The sequence below is a fragment of the Pan paniscus genome, chromosome 12 (assembly GCF_029289425.2).
Source record: "Pan paniscus chromosome 12, NHGRI_mPanPan1-v2.0_pri, whole genome shotgun sequence".
Lineage (NCBI taxonomy): Eukaryota > Metazoa > Chordata > Mammalia > Primates > Hominidae > Pan > Pan paniscus.
In genome coordinates, this window is record NC_073261.2 from 39,158,458 (window position 1) to 39,176,813 (window position 18,356).

At 43.3% G+C, this 18,356-nt stretch overlaps 1 protein-coding gene across 3 annotated transcripts in view; it reads left to right on the forward strand.

Moving 5' to 3' along the window:
- FABP1 (fatty acid binding protein 1) overlaps positions 1–18,356 on the forward strand; it is a 47,508-nt gene that overhangs the window by 26,253 nt on the left and 2,899 nt on the right. For 2 of the 3 annotated variants that reach the window (XM_063594583.1, XM_003805854.6), the window contains 2 exons: positions 16,067–16,288; positions 17,891–18,063. In XM_063594583.1, the coding sequence (XP_063450653.1) occupies positions 16,222–16,288; positions 17,891–18,063 (240 nt within the window). In that variant the 5' untranslated portion in view covers positions 16,067–16,221. Of the gene's footprint in view, positions 1–5,851; positions 5,944–16,066; positions 16,289–17,890; positions 18,064–18,356 lie in introns of all 3 variants that reach the window. The other variant, XM_034953515.2, reaches the window with a different exon arrangement.

The window sequence follows — 18,356 nt, forward strand, 5'->3', positions numbered from 1 at the left end:
CTTTGGTCAGACTGTTGAACTCCTGTTTATCCTTCAATATTAGGCCTAAGTATTACCATTTCTGTGAAGTCCTCCATGACTTCTCCCACTCTCTTTCTTTCAGGCAAGTCATATGCCCTTTATCTCTGTGCCCATAGTAACCTGGATGTATCTCTTGTTTAGCATCTAACACACTGCATTTGAAAAAGCTGACTTGATTTTCTGCCTTCCCTATTAAACTCTGAGCTCCCTTCCTCAAAGACTCTATCACCTGGCTCTTTCTACACCCAGCACCTAAAGTACAATGCTTAGCATACATTTGCACTAAGGAGATCCCTTGGACTCAAATGAAAAATAAGGAAGCAAGTGGAATTGATTGGCTAAAACCTACACCAACCGCCATAGTTAAAAATGCAAGAAAACTTTAAAATTTAGAATAAAACAAGATAATCCACTATTACCATTATTGTTATCACAGTTCTGGCAGTTTTAGCCAAGACTATAAGGCAAGAAAATGAAATGATATATAGAAGAATTGGAAGGAAAGAGCTAAGATTATTGCTACTTGAAGATAATATGATTATCAAAAAAATTTTAACTCCTGTTTCTGGCCAAGATTAATCATTCTGCATGGCACAACCAAAAAGCAAACTACATAAAATAGGTTCCAAGACACTAGTCATCATACAATGAAGGAAACTGATCTCTGAGAACCTGGAAATAAATTATGAGAATCTTACAATTGCCCCAGCTTATTGCTTTGAGAGAGTTTCTAGGTTATGGCACAGTTAGGCAAAACCCAGGCAGACTGTGGTTAATTCCTTGAGTTGAGGAAACAGAGCTAAGAGTTCAGGAAGACCAAGTCAGCAAGAGTTTGCAGAAAAGAGTACTGGAGAGGAGACAGATGCACAGGTAAGAACTCCAGAGATCTGCAGATCTTCAAGTAGTCCCCAGACAACAGATCAGCAAGGAAATTATCCAAGGCTAAGGAAAGAACCAACCAAAAGGATAAGAGGGTAACAGTATCTGGCACTCACATAGGGCCAGGAATAGCGCCTGTTTCTACCAGCACAAATGAAAAATCTCATCATTTATGAGCATTGAACACATTATGCTAAAACGTCTTGTCTTAGTACTAGGTGAAGGATTAGCCCTGGCCAGACAGTCCTACCTATCAAATCTTAAAAGCAAGACTTAAAAAGATCAAAGTATTTCAAAGTAACTAAACTGCATCTCAGAGCAAAAGACCCAGAATATTTATGGGATACAAAACTATTCTCTACTCAACACAGTAAAATTTACAACATATGGCATCCAATAAAAAACTACCAAACATGCAAAGAAACAGGAAAAAATAGCCATAAAGAGTAGAAAATTCAATCAACTGTACCTTTTCAAAATTTACGAATATGCTAAAAATAGAAAACAAGGATATTGAAGCAGTTACTATTCTTGTATTCTATATGTTTACCATGTTAAGTGAAGATAGAAAATATCTAAAAACCAACCAAACAAAACCACATTGAATGTTTAGAGATGAAAACTGCAATGTCTGAATGTTTGAGATGAAAAATAAACTGGATGGTATTAAAAGAATATTAGCAACCAAGCATGGTAGCTCATGCCTGTAATTCCAGCACTTTGGGAGGCCAAGGCAAGAGAATTGCTTGAGGCCAGGAGTTCAAAACCAGCCTGGACAACATCGCAAGACCCCGTCTCTACAAAAAAATTTAAAAATTAGCCAGGTGTGGTGGCACACATTTGTAGTCTCAGCTACTCAGGAGGCTGAGGTGGGAGGATCACTGGAGCCCAGGAATTCAAGGCTGCAGTGAGCTATGATTGCACCACTGCACTCCAGTCTGGGTGACAGAGCAAGAACTGTCTCAAAAAAAAAAGTTAGACATTATAAAAGAAAAGATTAGTGAACTTGAGGACACAGCAGTAAATACTATACCAAATGACAAACACAGAGACAAATAGAATTTTAAAAATAAACAGAGCTGCCTCTGTGAAGTTTCCTCTGACTTATCCCACCAGCTTTCCTTCAGGCAAGTCATGTGCCCTTTATCTCTGTGCCTATAACCCCTTGGACATTTCTCTTGTTCAGCATATGATACATTGCACTTGGAAGAGCCAACTCGCTTTCCTGCCTTCTCTACTAAGCTATGAGGCAGTGAGCTATAAGACTTCAAGTAGGCTAATAGAAGTCTGATTGGAGCCCCCAAAGGAGAGGAGAGAGAAAGAGGTATGGGAAAAATATTTGAAGAAATAATAACCAAAGCCTTTAACATGTAGATCCAAGAAGCTCAACAAACCCCAAGCACAAGAAACATGAAAAAACTATACCACAGCTCATCATAATCAAATTGTTCAAAAATCAATGATAAAGAGAAAAATATTTAACACAGCCAAAAGAAAAGGCATGTTACCTAGAAGAATAAAGATAAAAATTATAGAAGACTTCTCATAGAAAACAACACAAGCACAGAGTGAAGCAACATCTTTAAAGCAGTGAATGAAAAAAAACTCTGTCAACCCAGAATTCTGTATCAGTAGAACTACCTTTCACAAATGGAGGCAAAATAAAGACTGTTTCAGACAAACAAGCTGAAAGAATTTATAACCACCAGACCCACACTACAAGAAATATTAAAGTCTTATAGGAAGAAAGAAAATGATACCAAATGGAAGTCTGGATACACAAAATGAATGAATACCAAAGGAAATGGTAACTATGTGATGAAATTTTAATTATTATTTACATCTCTTTAAAAGATAGTCATTTAAACCTAAATAATAACAATGTAGTCTGAAGTTTATAACATACATAAAGGTAAGATGCATGATAACAGTAGCACAAAATTCTAGCGGGAAGAAATTAAAGTCTACTACTGTAAGGGCTGGATGTGGTGGCTCACGCCTGTAATCCCAGCACTTTGGGAGGCCAAGGCAGGTGGATCACCTTTGGTTGGGAGTTTGAGACCAGCCTGGCCAACATGGTAAAGCCCTGTCTCTACTAAAAATACAAAAATTAGCTGGGCATGATGGCAGGTGTCTGTAATCCCAGCTGCTCAGGAGGCTGAGGCAGGAGAATCACTTGAACCAGGGAGGCAGAGGCTGCAGTGAGCCAATATCATGCTGCTGATCTCCAGCCTGGGTGGCAGAGCAAGACTCCTTCAGAAAGAAAGAAAGAGAGAGAGAAAGAGAGGAAAGAAAAAGAAGGAAAGAAAGAAAGAAAGAAAAAGAAAGAAAGAAAAAAAAGAAAGAAAGAAAGAGAAAGAAAGAAAGAAGAAAGAAGGAAGAAAGAAAAGAGGGAGGAGGGAGGAAGGGGAAGAAAACTACTGTAAGGTAGAGAGAGAGAGAAAGAAAGAAAGAGAAAGAAGAAAGAAAGGAAAGAAAACTGTAAGGTTCTTGTACTATATCTGAAAAGACATATTATCACTTAAAGATAGCATGTGATAAGTTAAGATGTGTACTTTAAACCCTAAAGGAATCACAAAAATAATAAATATTTCATATCTAGTAAACCAAAAGAAGACAGAGAAAAGAAATAAAGAATACATTAAATGGGACAAATAGTAAACAAATAGCAAGACGATAGATTTCAACCTGACTGTTATCAATGAACACTTTAAAAGTTTATGGTCTATAGGTTTAGGCAATGGTTTCTAGAGACAACATCAAAAGCACAAATAATAAAAGAAAAATGATGAATTAAATTTAATCCAAATTAAAAGCTTTTTTTTTTTTGCTTCAAAGGACACCATTACAACTCACAAAATGAGAGTGAATATTTGCGAATTATATATCTGATAAGGAACTTGTGTCTAGAATATATAACGATCTCTTGCAACGCAACAACTAAAAGACAAATAATCTAGCTTTAAAATGGGCAAAGAATTTCAATAGACTTTTCCCCAAAGGAGATATATAATTGGCCAACAAATGCTCAAGATCATTAGTCACGGGAGAAATATAAATTAAAACTACAATGCAATACCACTTTATACCCACTAGAATGGCTATACTAAAGATGGAGTTGTAACAGCAGTTGGCAAACATGGAAAAATTAGAGCCCTCATATACTGCTGGTATATGAAAAAGATTGTGTTTTGTTAGCAAGGAAGATGGGTAGGGTTGGATGCTAGGAAGCAACCAAAGTGTCTGCTGCATTAATAGATATGTGCAGAAACATTCCTGGGTTAGTAGTTGCCTTGCATTTAGGATAAAGATATGAAAGGGAGGCATCTCCAACGTAGTGGAGACCGTTCAGGATTATTCTCAGAAGACCTGCCTTCTCTGCTGTTTCCCGGCTGTGTGGCCTCAGGCAAGACACTTTCCTCTCTGAGTCTCAGTTTTCTTTCTGGTAAAATGGAAGTCAGTGTATACATTGTGTCTACCAAATAGGTAGTTGGACATGAGTAAGTCTTGGTGAGCTGTGCTACGTAGGATAAGGTTTCATCATTTTATTATAGTCTTCGGGAATTCGAAGTCTCTTTGAATCAGCCTTTCAATTGATATTAACCAAAAATATATACAAAAACCAGGGTCAGGAGTTTGTCCACTTTGGCTTATTTGGAAAAGGAGTCAAGTGAATGGTTTGAAACCCCTGAATGGTCCCATTTATCCCGCTTATCTCTGTAAATAAAGGTTTGAATCCTAATTATCATGGCTAATCCTGCCCCTTCCCAAAACACTAGGGTTTCACTTTGCACTGACTTTGGAAAACGATTCCCATCAGAGCTACTTTCAGTAAAAACATCCAAAGAAGGCTGACAGCTTCCAGTCCCATAAGTTATAAGGGAGCAGTGTAGTCAAATAATATTAGTTGAAATTTAACCTAACTGTCAAAAGCTTTGGTCAAAGAGGAATTTGGGGTCAAAGTTGAACCTGTGATTTAACCCGTCCCACATACACACACCTATCAGCAGATGGGGTGATCTATCTCACTCCCACTCTCAATGGACAATGTGCATTTTGTGAGCTCTGCCTGCATCATGCAATCTTGTACTTCCCAGGCAATTTCCCTGGGGCCACTTCCCATCTAGGGCAGTGGGCTTTAGAGTTTCTATGAGATGCTTATAAGAATATTGCTAAATAGAGTCTTGGCTCTATCTCGTAGACCTCTAATTATTCTCTCATCTTCACTCTGTGCAAGGCATTTGTTTTTATGTGTAATCAAAGATCCTGCCAAGAAGCACTTGTAGATGAAACTGGAGACATTTGTTTTATTCTTATCCGTGCACTCAGGCATTCAATAAGCACATTCTCAGTGCCTTCTAATCTCAGCAACTTTGCTAAGCTCCAGAGATACAAATAAAAACAGTCCCTGCCCTCAAGAAACTTACACAAGTAATAAGCAGAAGAAAATAGAAAAAGAAATGTCATTACAAACCCAAACCTCCCTGTCCAATTTTCTCATTGTACCCTTGACTTAATATTATGATTAATATTTCCTAAAAGTTGAAATCCTCCTAGTAATAGATCAATAGACTGAAAGTAAGCAGTAGAAAATTTGCTTTTTGTGCTTTCTGAAAACTTTGCTTCTTAATCAAATTTTCTAATGTTTTAAATTTAATAGTTCAACCAGAGTTTGAGGCATAAAGGGAGAGATAATAATTCAGGGCACCTCAAGATTTTCCCTTCAACCTCCGACCGAATGGAGCCTTCAGTACCTCTGTGCCTATTGGCCATGCTGCAGGAAAGCTCAGTTATGAAATCTTCCACTCTGAGATCTTGGCAGATCAAAAACTATATGGAGCATTTGGTGAGGTACCATTTATGTGAGGCAGTCCCAAATGTTTGGCACATTTATGGGAAGCATCCTGATGAAGGATTTACAGTGGTTTCTTCTAACTGGGATCATTCCTAGGTCTAGTACTAATAAAGAGAAGAAGATTGGAGCAGCTTTGACATGAATGGATCCATCTGGCCTGGTCTCCATACAAGTTTCCTATGAGTTTGGTGAGTGTGAATCCCCATGGATCATAATCCACCTGGGAAATCAGATGGAGTCTGACTTCTCATCTTGCATCAATGTGACTGGTAGGGATGGGTCCATGCTCTGGAGCTGGACTCTGTGGGTTTGAATCCTGGCTCCTCTGTTTCTGCCCTGAGAGAACTTGGCTAAGTTCCCTTACTTCTCTGTGCCCCAGAGTGCTTATCTCTAAAATGAATTATAATGTACTGTAAATGGGAAAATTAATATAGTGTGCCTAATAGCAGTGAGCATTCAGCAAGTATTAGCTGTGTGTGTGGCTGTAACAGCCAAGGACCGGCTGGAGGAATGCGGTGACTCTACAGCAGTGCACCTCTGAGTCCTAGTGAGACAAGCGACTGTGGTCCAGGTCTGGAAGGAGGCTGGGCAGCGGCTTTTCTCATCTCTACAGTTGGGAACTAGCATTCATCCTTCTCAGGAAGAGGGAGAGAGTGGACTGAATATTTCTCACAAAGCAATGACTGCCTCATTAAAAAAAAAAAGTAATCATATAAGAAATATGTGAAGATATTGTGAAAAAATCAAATAAAACAAGTAAAAAGTATCTTTATATTCCCCTTCCCTTCCCACTGCTCTCTTCAGAGGTAACCACTATTCACAGTCTGGGATGTGCCCTTCTGGACTTTGTGGATGTGTATGGGTGTATGGCATATGTAATTTTGGTTACTGGGTTGTTAACTGAAATAAAATCATTCTACATATTTTTCTGTAACTACCTTTTGTTACCTTAACAGTACATTTTTGGAAAATATTTCCAAGTCATTACCAACAGAACTCATTCATCCTTGGTAATGGCTACACGGTAGCCATTCAAATCACAGATGGTCTATAATCTAGGTAATTGATCTGTAATCAAAACTGCTACCAGCCAGCCTGGGTAACAGAGCAAGACCCCGTCTCTAAAAAACAAGTGAAAAAACGTGATAGATATTTTGGTTATCTGCCCCCCAACCTATTTCTTCATGAATCCAAATAAGTTCAAACTTCTTGGTTATTCCAGGTCACAGACCCTTCAAGCAATTGTTTAAATGAGAAGATGCTAAATTTTCAAGCAGAGACTGATTCACTGTAGCTTAATAAATTTTTACTGAGCCCATACTGTGTATATTTTGTCCTGAGCTTCAGAAACCAGGAAATCCCATTGGGTAAGGGGAGCCTGGTGCAGGGATCAGCAGCCTGAATGAATTCTGCTAAACAACTTTCATCTGGCTTTAGCTATTTCTGTTGAGCTGTCAACACAGATGTTGGGTTTTGCTCTCAGAATTTTAAGGACACGTGGCAATGGACAGACGATCTACTGGAACTGGAGGAGAGGGGGAGGCGTAGTGTGCAAACACACAAATGGCCATTGTCCCAATATTACAGCCATTGCTTCATTCACCAGACATGTATTGAGCCTGTCTGTGCCAAGGACCAGGAAAGACCAGTAGGGGAGACAAAATGAATCCCTGTACCCTGCCACCGAGCACCTTAGTGTCCAGAGGAAAGGAAGGCATAACCTAGGTGAGGTTGTAAGATACAGTGGTCTAAAAAATAAGAGGCCCAGTGATCTAGAGCAGGACAGTTCAGAGTGAAGAGAAATGCTTCCAGCTAGGAGAAGGGGGCAAAAGGAGGGGCAAGGATGACTTTTCTCCCTACATCGCTCTCCTTAGTGGGTGCCATTAACATCCGCATGGTCACCCAAGCTGGGCTTCCAGGGGTGTCTTCAGCTTCTGCTCTTCCCTCATGCCCACCTATGATGGACCCCCAAATGCTCTCTGTTACAGTTACAGAATGTCCCTCCAATTCATACCCTCCTGCCTACTCCCAAATTCAGGTCCTCATCCTCTCTTGCCATAACTTTTGCCAGAGTTTCCTAACCCATTTCTGTACCTCCAGGTCTCCCCCCATCCCATCTTTCCTGCTGCCTTGGAAGTAATCTTCAAAAATCACAGATCTGGCCATGTCACTCTTCTGCTTGAGAACTTTTGCTGACTTTTCATTACCTACCGCAGCAAATCCAAAATTTTGTCACTAGCATATCAGATTCACTATTTTAGTTTTTGTCTTATCTTTGTGTGTCCCTGTGCCAGTTGTTTACCTGCATGTCTCAGCTCCTAACCCTCACTTCATCACTCTATTCTGTATTTGGGGATCATGGTGTCTACACATTATATTTTCCAGACTTCTTTGCTAGCTGTGTCTCTGCTAGGACTAGAATATGCCAATCACCTGCTCAGTGGGAATTAGAAGTCAGAAGTAAGAGACAATCTTCCTTCTGCAGCTTTGCTGGAAATTCTAGTGGTTGCTATTGTGGCTGCAGCCATGCAGTGGGTCTAGCTCCCAGCAGCCCGAGCAGAGGAAGCACCTTTTTCATGGTTCAAACCCTGGTGGAGGTGACGCCACTTTATTGAATCCAGAACTGAAGACACTGTAGAAGCAGTTGTAGATACTTGGGTTCCAGCCCAGGCATTAGCAGCTTTGAATCCTTCTTCCTCTGCTCTCCCAGCTCTTTCCACTCCAGGTAACCAATCTCATGTATTAAATTCCCTCATTTGAAATGCCTAGGTTAATATCTGTCTTCCATATTGGACTCTGACTGATAACGCTCTTGTACTATTTTATGCACTATTTTTCTCTCAATGATTCCCTAAAAATGCTTGACCATATTCTAAGCAATAATATCCATGAGATCATAAGTTGGTCTATATTCTTCTAACACATATTGGACTAAATGCTTAATTATTAATATTAAAAATATTCATCCACGTACCATCTAAAACCATCTCAATTGCTGATATATGCCCACTCTGGGAAAGCATGGTCCAGTCCACCTCCCTCTCACTAGCTAGTGTGGTCCCCTCTCCAGCTCCCACATCCATCTCCCCACTCAGACTCTCCCATGCTCCTCTCTATCCTGTCCTGAGTCAAGGCCTTGCTTCTGCAGCAATTTTTGTGCTTTTGCATGCTTCGCTCTTTCTTCATGAAAGCATCTTGACTTCTTCCCTGACCAGAAAATTTCTTCTTGCTCTTAATTCAAATATTCTCCAGATTTTGAAGTTTTATTCAAACTTCATCCTATTCAAAAGGCAGCTTTAACTCCCTTTATGTTTCCTACTAGATAGCAAGTTTTTCATACATTCAAAATGTTAGCCCCGCACAAATCTCACATAATAGGTCAGAGGATGCTTGATGAGTGAATAATTAAGCAGTGGGTAAGTCATCTGATGTCTTGTGGCTTCAGCAGGATCTGAAGTTGAAGAAGGAAACCCAAGGGGAGGGAATAGGATGATGCTTGTGATTATGATGAAACACAAGATACGTAATTACAGCATGACCCAGATGGGGTAATTCCAGTAAATACAGTATTGGAAGAACTGTAAATCCTTGCTTTGAAGAATTGGGATTCAGTATATATGCTTTACACTGAACCTCTGATAAACACAAGAGTCCAGCAGCCACCCCAGGATCTTTAATTTCTTGAGATCTCTCTTCGTGCACATGGACTGTCAGGCTCTTTGTTCTGGAATAAAAAGACATTTCTGAACCAACAGTAACCCATCAATGAATGACTCAAGAAATCAGTGGTGGCTAGACTATTTTCCTGTCAACATTTTCTAGTCATATACTCCATGAAAAGTGTAGTGCTAAGCTCCAGTCTAGAAGAATTTTTAAGCGAGAAGACAAGCTATATCTTTAAAAATTATAATATGGAAATAATAAAAGTCAAAAACACAAGCTTTGGAGTCCAGCAGGCTGGATTTGTGTTTCTACTTGGCAACTTCCAATCTGGGCAAATGGAGGCAGTTATGGACCTCTTTATACCTTAGTTTTCTCAACTGAAAAATGGGAACATATTGCTTGTCTTAAAGTATTATTTTGAGAATTCAATGAGATAGTACAGAGAAAGCACCAAGTGTTAAATTAATGAAAGCTGTTATCATTATTAGTGTATTAGAATAGAATAGAAATTGCTTTGGGGATGTTGGTCTAGGGGTGCAGAGAAGGCAGAGACCTCAGGAGGGCTTCATGGAGAGGAACCAAAGCTCTGAGTTTTGAAGGAGGCCAGGGCAGTGCCGCCGTGGCTCTGAAGGGTTGATTACCCATGGCTTTAAAGCAGAGAGGTTGCAGGGCTGCAGGACAGGGGTGATAAATTGGTCCAGGATTGCTTGGGAGATATTTCTCTTTAAAGTGTCAGGCTGACATTAAACCACCAACTGGACATTCAACCCTCAGGGACAAGGGACATGGGACAAATAAACAGTATTAGCTCTTACAGCCAAAATAGGAACCTAATGAACCAGGCTTGCAGGTAAGTTTTGGGTTCTGTCTTGATTACATCAGCTGACATATGATTGCCACTGCCTGCCACGCCATCCACGGGCTCTACCCTCTACCATGTAAAGGAGAGCTTGGTGGGAGTCCTAAGGTAAATCATGGGAAGGCCTCATGTCATACAACAAGGACATTCCTAACAAGTTATCATGTAAAGGAAAAGATTGTTCATTCAATACACTTTTCTGTGTAGTATAATTCGACAGTGCAAACCACCACCCACAATTTTTGTTTAGAATATTTTTATTTTTGCTCCTCCCCATGGGTTCTTTTAGCAGGGAAGCCTCTAAAAATGCTAAGGATATTGAATGGTTCCTTAGAGCAGGTCTCATTCTAAATACTGTACAGCTGTTACAGGGGAATTCTTTAAAGAACTTACCATAATTGAAGAAACAAAATTGGTGTATAGAAAATAAGTCTTAGAAATATCCTTAAATAGTTTTTTGTTGCAGTTTTCACATCCTGAAATTCTACCAAAAGGATTGAAAACAGCACATAGTAAAAACACAAGACTTTCAGGACCAATGACATGGCCAATGAAGCTGACGCAAACTCTTCCCGCAGCATGGCTAGAGTGTCCAGGTTGAAGCATAATAATTTTTCAGCTGAGGTCACAAGAAAAAAGGAAAATCCCAGATGCTAGGAACACAGAAGGAACTAAAAGTCAGAGCAGTAAGCAGTGAGCTGAGTCTGGGGCACCTGAGGTGGTTGCCAGAATTGAAAATTACTCAGATGGCCAGGAGCTTGGGTTTTGCCATCTGGAGCAGGAGATGAAGCCTCAGCACTGCACAAGACACAGCTGCACCTTCAGGAAACCGGGGAATGGAGGCACTACCCACTGGCCCAGAGAGATGGGAAGGAAGCTCGTCCCCAAGCCAGGAGATTGAAAAATTGGTCCTCGCTGGTCATACCTCTGGGACATCTGACAGATGCAAATGCAAAGTGCTCTGATCCCCTGTCATATGAGTGTCACATTTCTGAAGGACTTGACAGTTTACACAATTCTTTTTAAATTTTTTTATTTTTACAATAACCACTTAAAGTTTTTTTTAAAAATTTTAACTTTTATTTTAGATGCCGGGGTACATGTGCAGGTTTGTTATTTAGGTAAAATGCATGTAACAGGGGTTCGGTTTACAGATAATTTCATCACCCAGGTAGTAAGCATAGGACCCAATAGGTATTTTTTCTGATCCTCTCCCTCCTCTCACCCTCACCCTCAACTACGCCCCCGTGTCTGTTGTTCCCCTACTAGTATCCATGTGTTCTCATTGTTTAGCTCCCACTTATAAGTGAGAACACACAGTATTTAATTTTCTGTTCCTGTGTTCGTTTGCTTAGGATAATGGCCTCTAGCTCCATCCACGTTGCTGCAAAGGACATGATCTCATTCTGTTTTATGGCTGCATCATATTCCATGGTGTATATATACCACGCTTTCTTTATTCAGTCTACTGTTGGTGGGCATTAGGTTGATTCCATGTCTTTGCTATTGTGAATAATGCTGCAATGAACATACTCATGCATGCGTCCTTATGGTAGAACAATTTATATTCTTTTGGGCATATACCCAGTAGTGGGATTGCTGGGTCAAATGTTAATTCTGTTTTAAGTTCTTTGAGGAATCACCACACTGCTTTCCACAATGGCTGAATTAATTCACACTCTCACCAGTAGTCTGAAATGTTCCTTTTCTCTGCAACCTTGCCAGCATGTTATTTTTTGACTTTTAATAGTAGCCATTCTGACTGGTGTGTGATAGTATCTCATTGTGGTTGTGATTCGTTTACACAATTATTTCACAAGGCAAAAAATGTTGTGACCATTTAACAGATAAGCAAGTAGAGGCTCACCAAGGCTCCACATCAGGTATAAAGAAGAGCTGGGCCCAAACCCAAGTACTTTCCCTCTGCAGCCCTGCCTGTAGCAGAATTATGGGCTCCTCGGGCCACCTCCTATGTTCAAAACACCCAGGAAATGGGCAGGCTGGCATTGCAGGCACTGAGGTCAAAGGCGCTTGTTCTAAAATGAACACCTGTCATATCCTGGCCACCAAGAGGTGACTCCCCTCCTTTCCCACACCTGCACGCTGCCCGTCTGAGTAGGGATGTGAGAAGAGGGGATGTCTAGTGTGGAGTGAGCAGGGCCAGAATCTTTGGACGCTCCAAAGCTGTGCCCACAGAGTGGGAGTCTCTTTTTTTCTTTCTTGAAAGCCACTTGAACTTTGTCATTGCAATTAAGCTTATCTCTTCTTGTGTTTGCTCAGCTAGTGGGTGGAAGATGTCATTACCCTCTCCTAACTTTATGGAAAACTCATGAGTATTAATTTTTGAAATGGCTACTGATCTCTGTGCCCTCAAGATTCACACACACACAAAAAAAAGACAAAGGGAAGTCATCGGGGGTTGCCTAAGAATGGCCATATCTCAGACCCGGGGGAGAGGGGGAGTCCTGGCCTGGCGTTGATCAGCTCGATTTACTTGTCAGGCTGCCCATCTGCCAGGGAAACTGTCAAGGCTTCACTGGTTGTGCCAGGCCCTTGACCAACCTCTGGGTCAGCTGCATTCCCAATGATGTTCTGAGTCTGCAGGTGTTGCCTGGACAGAGTAGGCAGGAAGTGCAGGGTGAGGCAGAGTGGTCCACAAGGAGACAGCTCACGGGTCCTGCTGTTCCTCAGACACCAGGAAAGGTGCACCTGGTCCCTACTTCACCTGAGGCCTCTGGGGTTGGTGCTGACTTGCTCTATGGAGAAGCTTTCATGACGCTCCTTCCCACTCCCCTCCATAGATCCCAGAAAGCAGCAGTGTGGGGCGTGATACTTGACTTTTGCGATCAAGGGGAGAGGGCCTAGTTGTGGAATGTATAAGCCAGACATCCCTTTATCTGAGCGGGATGTCAGGCAGGCAGCTGGGGGCATGAGATAACATGGGCACTTGGAGCAGATTCTCCCAAACGAAGCAACTGATGGGTGTGATGGGAGTTGGGCATGGTAATGACTCTATCACGGTCATTTTCCTCGGTGATTATTTCATTGATTTTAGGCTGCAAAGCTCCTAAGCTCCCCATCTAAGCAAGTGTTTACGTATTCCTTCCTTGACAAATGCTAGAAGAGCTCTTTAGGTAGGTAGTGAATAGGATCTCAGGTATAGAGCCGAATTTAGCCCTGGGCTGAACCTTCACATGGTCATTAGACAGACATATGCCAGCTATTGGTGCAGGCTTTAGGTGTCACATGTAACCCAGATGGGATCTAAATAAAATGAGCTTGAATTCCTCCAAAGCCCTTCCTAGGATGTCTAGGGACCTGGGGAACCCTGTAGGGAATGCATCCCCACAGACACTCCACTTCCTGGTACTGCTTCTGCATGTGCCATCTCAGCCTCATCACATCCATCCAGAAATAAAGCTCAGCCTTGCATCATTTTCCACTTGCTCACATATTGATTCAGGCACTATATTTTACTGAAGCTTTTGAAATAGTTGGGGTGGAAATTAAAGAAAGATGGATGGGGATTCACTGCAGCAAATGAGCAGCTTCAAAGCCAATGCCATCCTGGAGCTCTTCTTGCCTTGCGGTCACTGGGGGTATCTCAGTGACCCATCACCCCATGCCCTCTTGGTGGCCTCTCTCCTGCCTGCCTGCCACATTCCTCTCTCTCCTTTCTGCAGTCTGGGGGAGGGACAGGAAGACACACCCAGCCTCTCCTGGTCTCCTGCGTGAGGGAGCTGCCCTTCTCTTCACCAGCTTGGCTCTCGCTGACACACGGGTCTGAGGTCTGGGGTCTCACACACTCTGTCTCCCAGGCAGCTAATCCAGTCATTTACACACACACACACACACACACACACACACACTAGGAATTCTCATGCCAGTTCTTAAGACAATGGATTTTTTACTTCCTTACATATACAAAAATGAAAAATCAGCATCCCATCTGGAGACCAGGGTCTAATATGGACCCCTTTAGTACAATGAGACATGTTAAAAGATGTGTAATCAAAGCTCAGAGCAAGATGAGAGAAGGACTGTGGGTGTGCCCATACTTCTTTGAGCCACCTCGCCCCTTCCTGCCCGCTGCTCAGGTAGTCGTGGTGATTATAAAAAGCCATAAGTTCTCAGCATGCAGGCCCACTTCGCTTGCTGCAGGGACAGCCCCAATTCATGGCCTGGGAGGCACCTTGTGTCCTAGACACTGTCAGAGGAGGGCCAAGCAGGGAGGGCCAGAGCACCCCTCTGTGCTGGAGGGAAAGGTCTGCTGGTGCCAGAATCTGCATGGCAGGACACTCCATTAGTGAGTGTTCTCTGCCCACACTGCTCCAAAGGTGAGGACCTCCCTGTGGCAGGGTACACCTTAACACCACCTGTCAGGGATGCCGTAGAAGGACCCTGGCACTGGGACTGTGGGTGGAGGAGAGAACTTCTGAAATGCTTTGCTGGATCAACATGTCCAAATGCTGGAGACCACGGAGGGCAGAGAGAGTGGCATGGACGCCCCTGATGTGTCCACTTGGCCCTGTGGCTGGAACTGTGGCTTGAGGAGAAGGAAGGAAAAAGGATGGAAAGGTAGACTGGAGTTGCCTTTTGAGGGCTGGTAGCCCTGCTAGAAGTTTAGGCAATGGGAGTCATTTTCCAAGCCAAAAATTAGAACTCATGATAGGGAAATGGAGTGTTATTGGGGGTGGCCATCATGACCCGTCACGTGACACTAGGCCATCCAGGACCTGTGGCCTCTAAAGTGATGGGAACCACCGAGGCTCATGCCTGGAGCAGTGGCCCGACTCAGCCTATGCTTCAGGATGATCTGTCTAACCACAGAGTAGAGGAGGCCCAGAGGATGAAGGCTGGAGGCTGCAGGTGAAAAGGTTGATGCCAAAGTCCAGACAAAGAAGGGAGAGAATCTGGGGGTGAGGGGGTGCTTGTAAAGAGCTGCCTCAGAGGCAGGAACTGGGACGTGCACCCATTGGGCACCACGCCTCTCTGTGCTTCACAACAAACTGGCACATCCCAAGGCCACCGGAAGCCCTGCTGGGCCATCTCCCCAAGGCCAGTGCTGTACACATAACCCTACAAGACCAGTTTCCTACACATAACCCCAGATCCCTTGTCCTGTCTTCTCAGTGGGACTGGAGCAAGTCAGCAGGTGCCACTTTCTCCTGCCTTGTCTCTGCCTAATAAAATGCGTCTCAATGTTTTACACCTGCCATTTAGCATGGACTGCTTTAACACCTCAAAAAGGCCTGTGGAGGAGCCTATAATCATCAAGGAGGAATTCCCAGAATACAAAATAACACTAGCAGCTGATAACAACTCTAAAAATTAAGTTTGTGTAATAATGGGGGTGAGAAGAGATCATAAGGTTATGTACATAAGGTGAGGTTTTGAGTTCAAAGGAATTCTCTGGTATTTTTCTGTGTGTGTACACATGCACCCACACACTTGTGTGTATATGTGTACAGACATATATAAACACATGCATATAATGTGTATATATGCATTACATATATGCACATTCACACATCTTTATGTACAAAATACATATATGTATATATAAACACCGATGTACAAACACATATGCACACATCTATATACATAGACATGTGTGTGCATATATACACATACCTGCATATACACACATTTCGTGGGGTGCGGAGAGTCACTTAAAGGCTGCAGGGCCATAAGGCTTCCTGCTTGACTGATATTCATTAATGTTTGCTGAATTACAGCAAACCTTTGCTGTGCCCATCCTGTTCTTTATCATTGACCATTGCTCTCAGGAGTTAATGTTTGAACCTGGCCATAAAGGAATCAACAGCTGCTGACCTCTGGCCGCTATTCGAAGGGAAGGGAGCCCCCTATAAAACAGCCTACAGTGGACAGTCTGGTCGGCAGAGCCGCAGGTCAGTCGTGAAGAGGGAGCTCTATTGCCACCATGAGTTTCTCCGGCAAGTACCAACTGCAGAGCCAGGAAAACTTTGAAGCCTTCATGAAGGCAATCGGTGAGTGCTGGACTGAAAGGCAAAGCTGTGGGTCACATCAATGAGGGTCTAGCTCTACCAGCAGTGGCTATTTAGGGTCCAAATGTTGAGATGGGGGGAGAGATTCAGGCTATATACACAAACTAGGGGGCATTTTACTGACTTCTGGAGTTATTTGCAGCGAGTCCTCACTGCACAAGGCCACCCCATAGGCAAGTGGAAAGAGCACTGAACTAGGGTGTGGTCTGGATTGATGGCCATGTCATTGGCACTTCGTTGTGTGATCCTATTCCTGCATTTATTCATTCTTCAAACAAACAGTGATTCAAGGCCAACCACACACTGAGCACTGTGCTGGATAGATATCAGGGAGACAGATGATAAAGGCAATAAGGCATTTTCTTATCAGGGAAGAGAAGAGAAGAAATAAAGGTAATAAGGCATTCCCTCAGGTGTATGGAGCGCTGACTGTGCCAGGCAACTGTGCTGACCATGGGATATGCAATACCCCATCTATTCCTTGCCAAAAAACTAAGCTGGGTACCATTATTTTCCCACTTTACAGTTAATGCAACTGAAGCCCAGAAAGGTTTAGTAATCACAAGCAAGGTCATGCAAGTAGGAAGTGTTTAAGTTAGGATTGGAAGCAGGCACTGGTTCTCAGAGACCCCGCTTTAACCCCTGTGCCTCCTAGGGTCATGTACAGGAGGATGTGGCTCACAGAGAGCATGGGGGGATGGCTCAGTGGAGGTAAAGAGAAGGCTCAGGCTGAGCTTTGGAAGACAGGTGTCTAGGGAACTGGGGGCAGGGAGCATGCTCCAGGCAGAGGGAGCCCTATAAGCAAAGGGTGTGGCATGGCAAGGGAGGGTGCCAAGAATGAGAAGGGTGCTGAAGACAGCAGGGGCAGGGAGAGAAGGACCTTCAGTGCTGCCAGAGAAGGATCTTCTGCAGGCAAGCCATACCACCTCTGTGTCTCTCATCTCTCCCTCATGCAACAGGACCCTCTGTGCTCACTGTCCACCCACAAAATTTTTGTGAACCTCAATTTGTATAACAGCATAGACAAGTTCTGAAACTGGTAAAGCTCTATCCCAGGGCAAGGGATTGCTGGTATGTCTTCCTCCAGAGCCTTGACTGCAGAGGTGGACACAGGCTTTCCTGGCACAGTGCCGCTTTGTGCATGTTGGCCTGGCATGATTATCAGCAGCTCCCCTTTCACTTGCAGGAGGGACCTAGCTTGGAAGATCAACTCTCTGGTCACCAGGGGTATGGGGAATGAAATGCTCACACTCCAAGAGCAAAGTCATCAAAGGAGGAGGGAATGAGGAAGGAGAGTGAGCAAGAACCAGGGTGCTTACAAGAGGAACGGTTCTTCAGGCCAGAAGAGTGTCCTTTTTATAAATTGACTGGCAAGATAGCAGCAGGCCAGGCCAGGTCACTGTCCCTTCCTTTCTGAGGCCACAGCCGATGCTGCTGACAAGCCCCCAGTGAGTTTCTGTGGCCCCTTGGGAGACACAGTGCCCTTCTCTGTCCCTCCATGTCATGTCATTTCTCTCACCTACCTACCACGGTCATGAAACTCCCACCTCTGCCCATATCTAAACCTCAGACGGTTTCCACCAGGTCTGCCGGAAGAGCTCATCCAGAAGGGGAAGGATATCAAGGGGGTGTCGGAAATCGTGCAGAATGGGAAGCACTTCAAGTTCACCATCACCGCTGGGTCCAAAGTGATCCAAAATGAATTCACCGTGGGGGAGGAATGTGAGCTGGAGACAATGACAGGGGAGAAAGTCAAGGTAGGAGGGCATCCCTTCTGCTGTCAGAACTTTCCTTGGAACCTGGCCCTGGGACCTCATTCCTCAAGGCTCAAACCTCACAATTCCACCTGCAGATACCATCTCTGAACCCACCTCCCATGTGGGAGAAGCAGAGAGACAAAGGCAGCTCTTAGGGAAGAATCTTATAGAGAAGCTTCTCTCCTCTTCCCAGGGACTGTCTGGGGGGTGTTCCAGCCCCTAAAGTCTGAGCTCTCCCATATGGAGGATATGGGAGAACCAGGCATACAGCAGGATTCTAAGTCTCAGGTTCT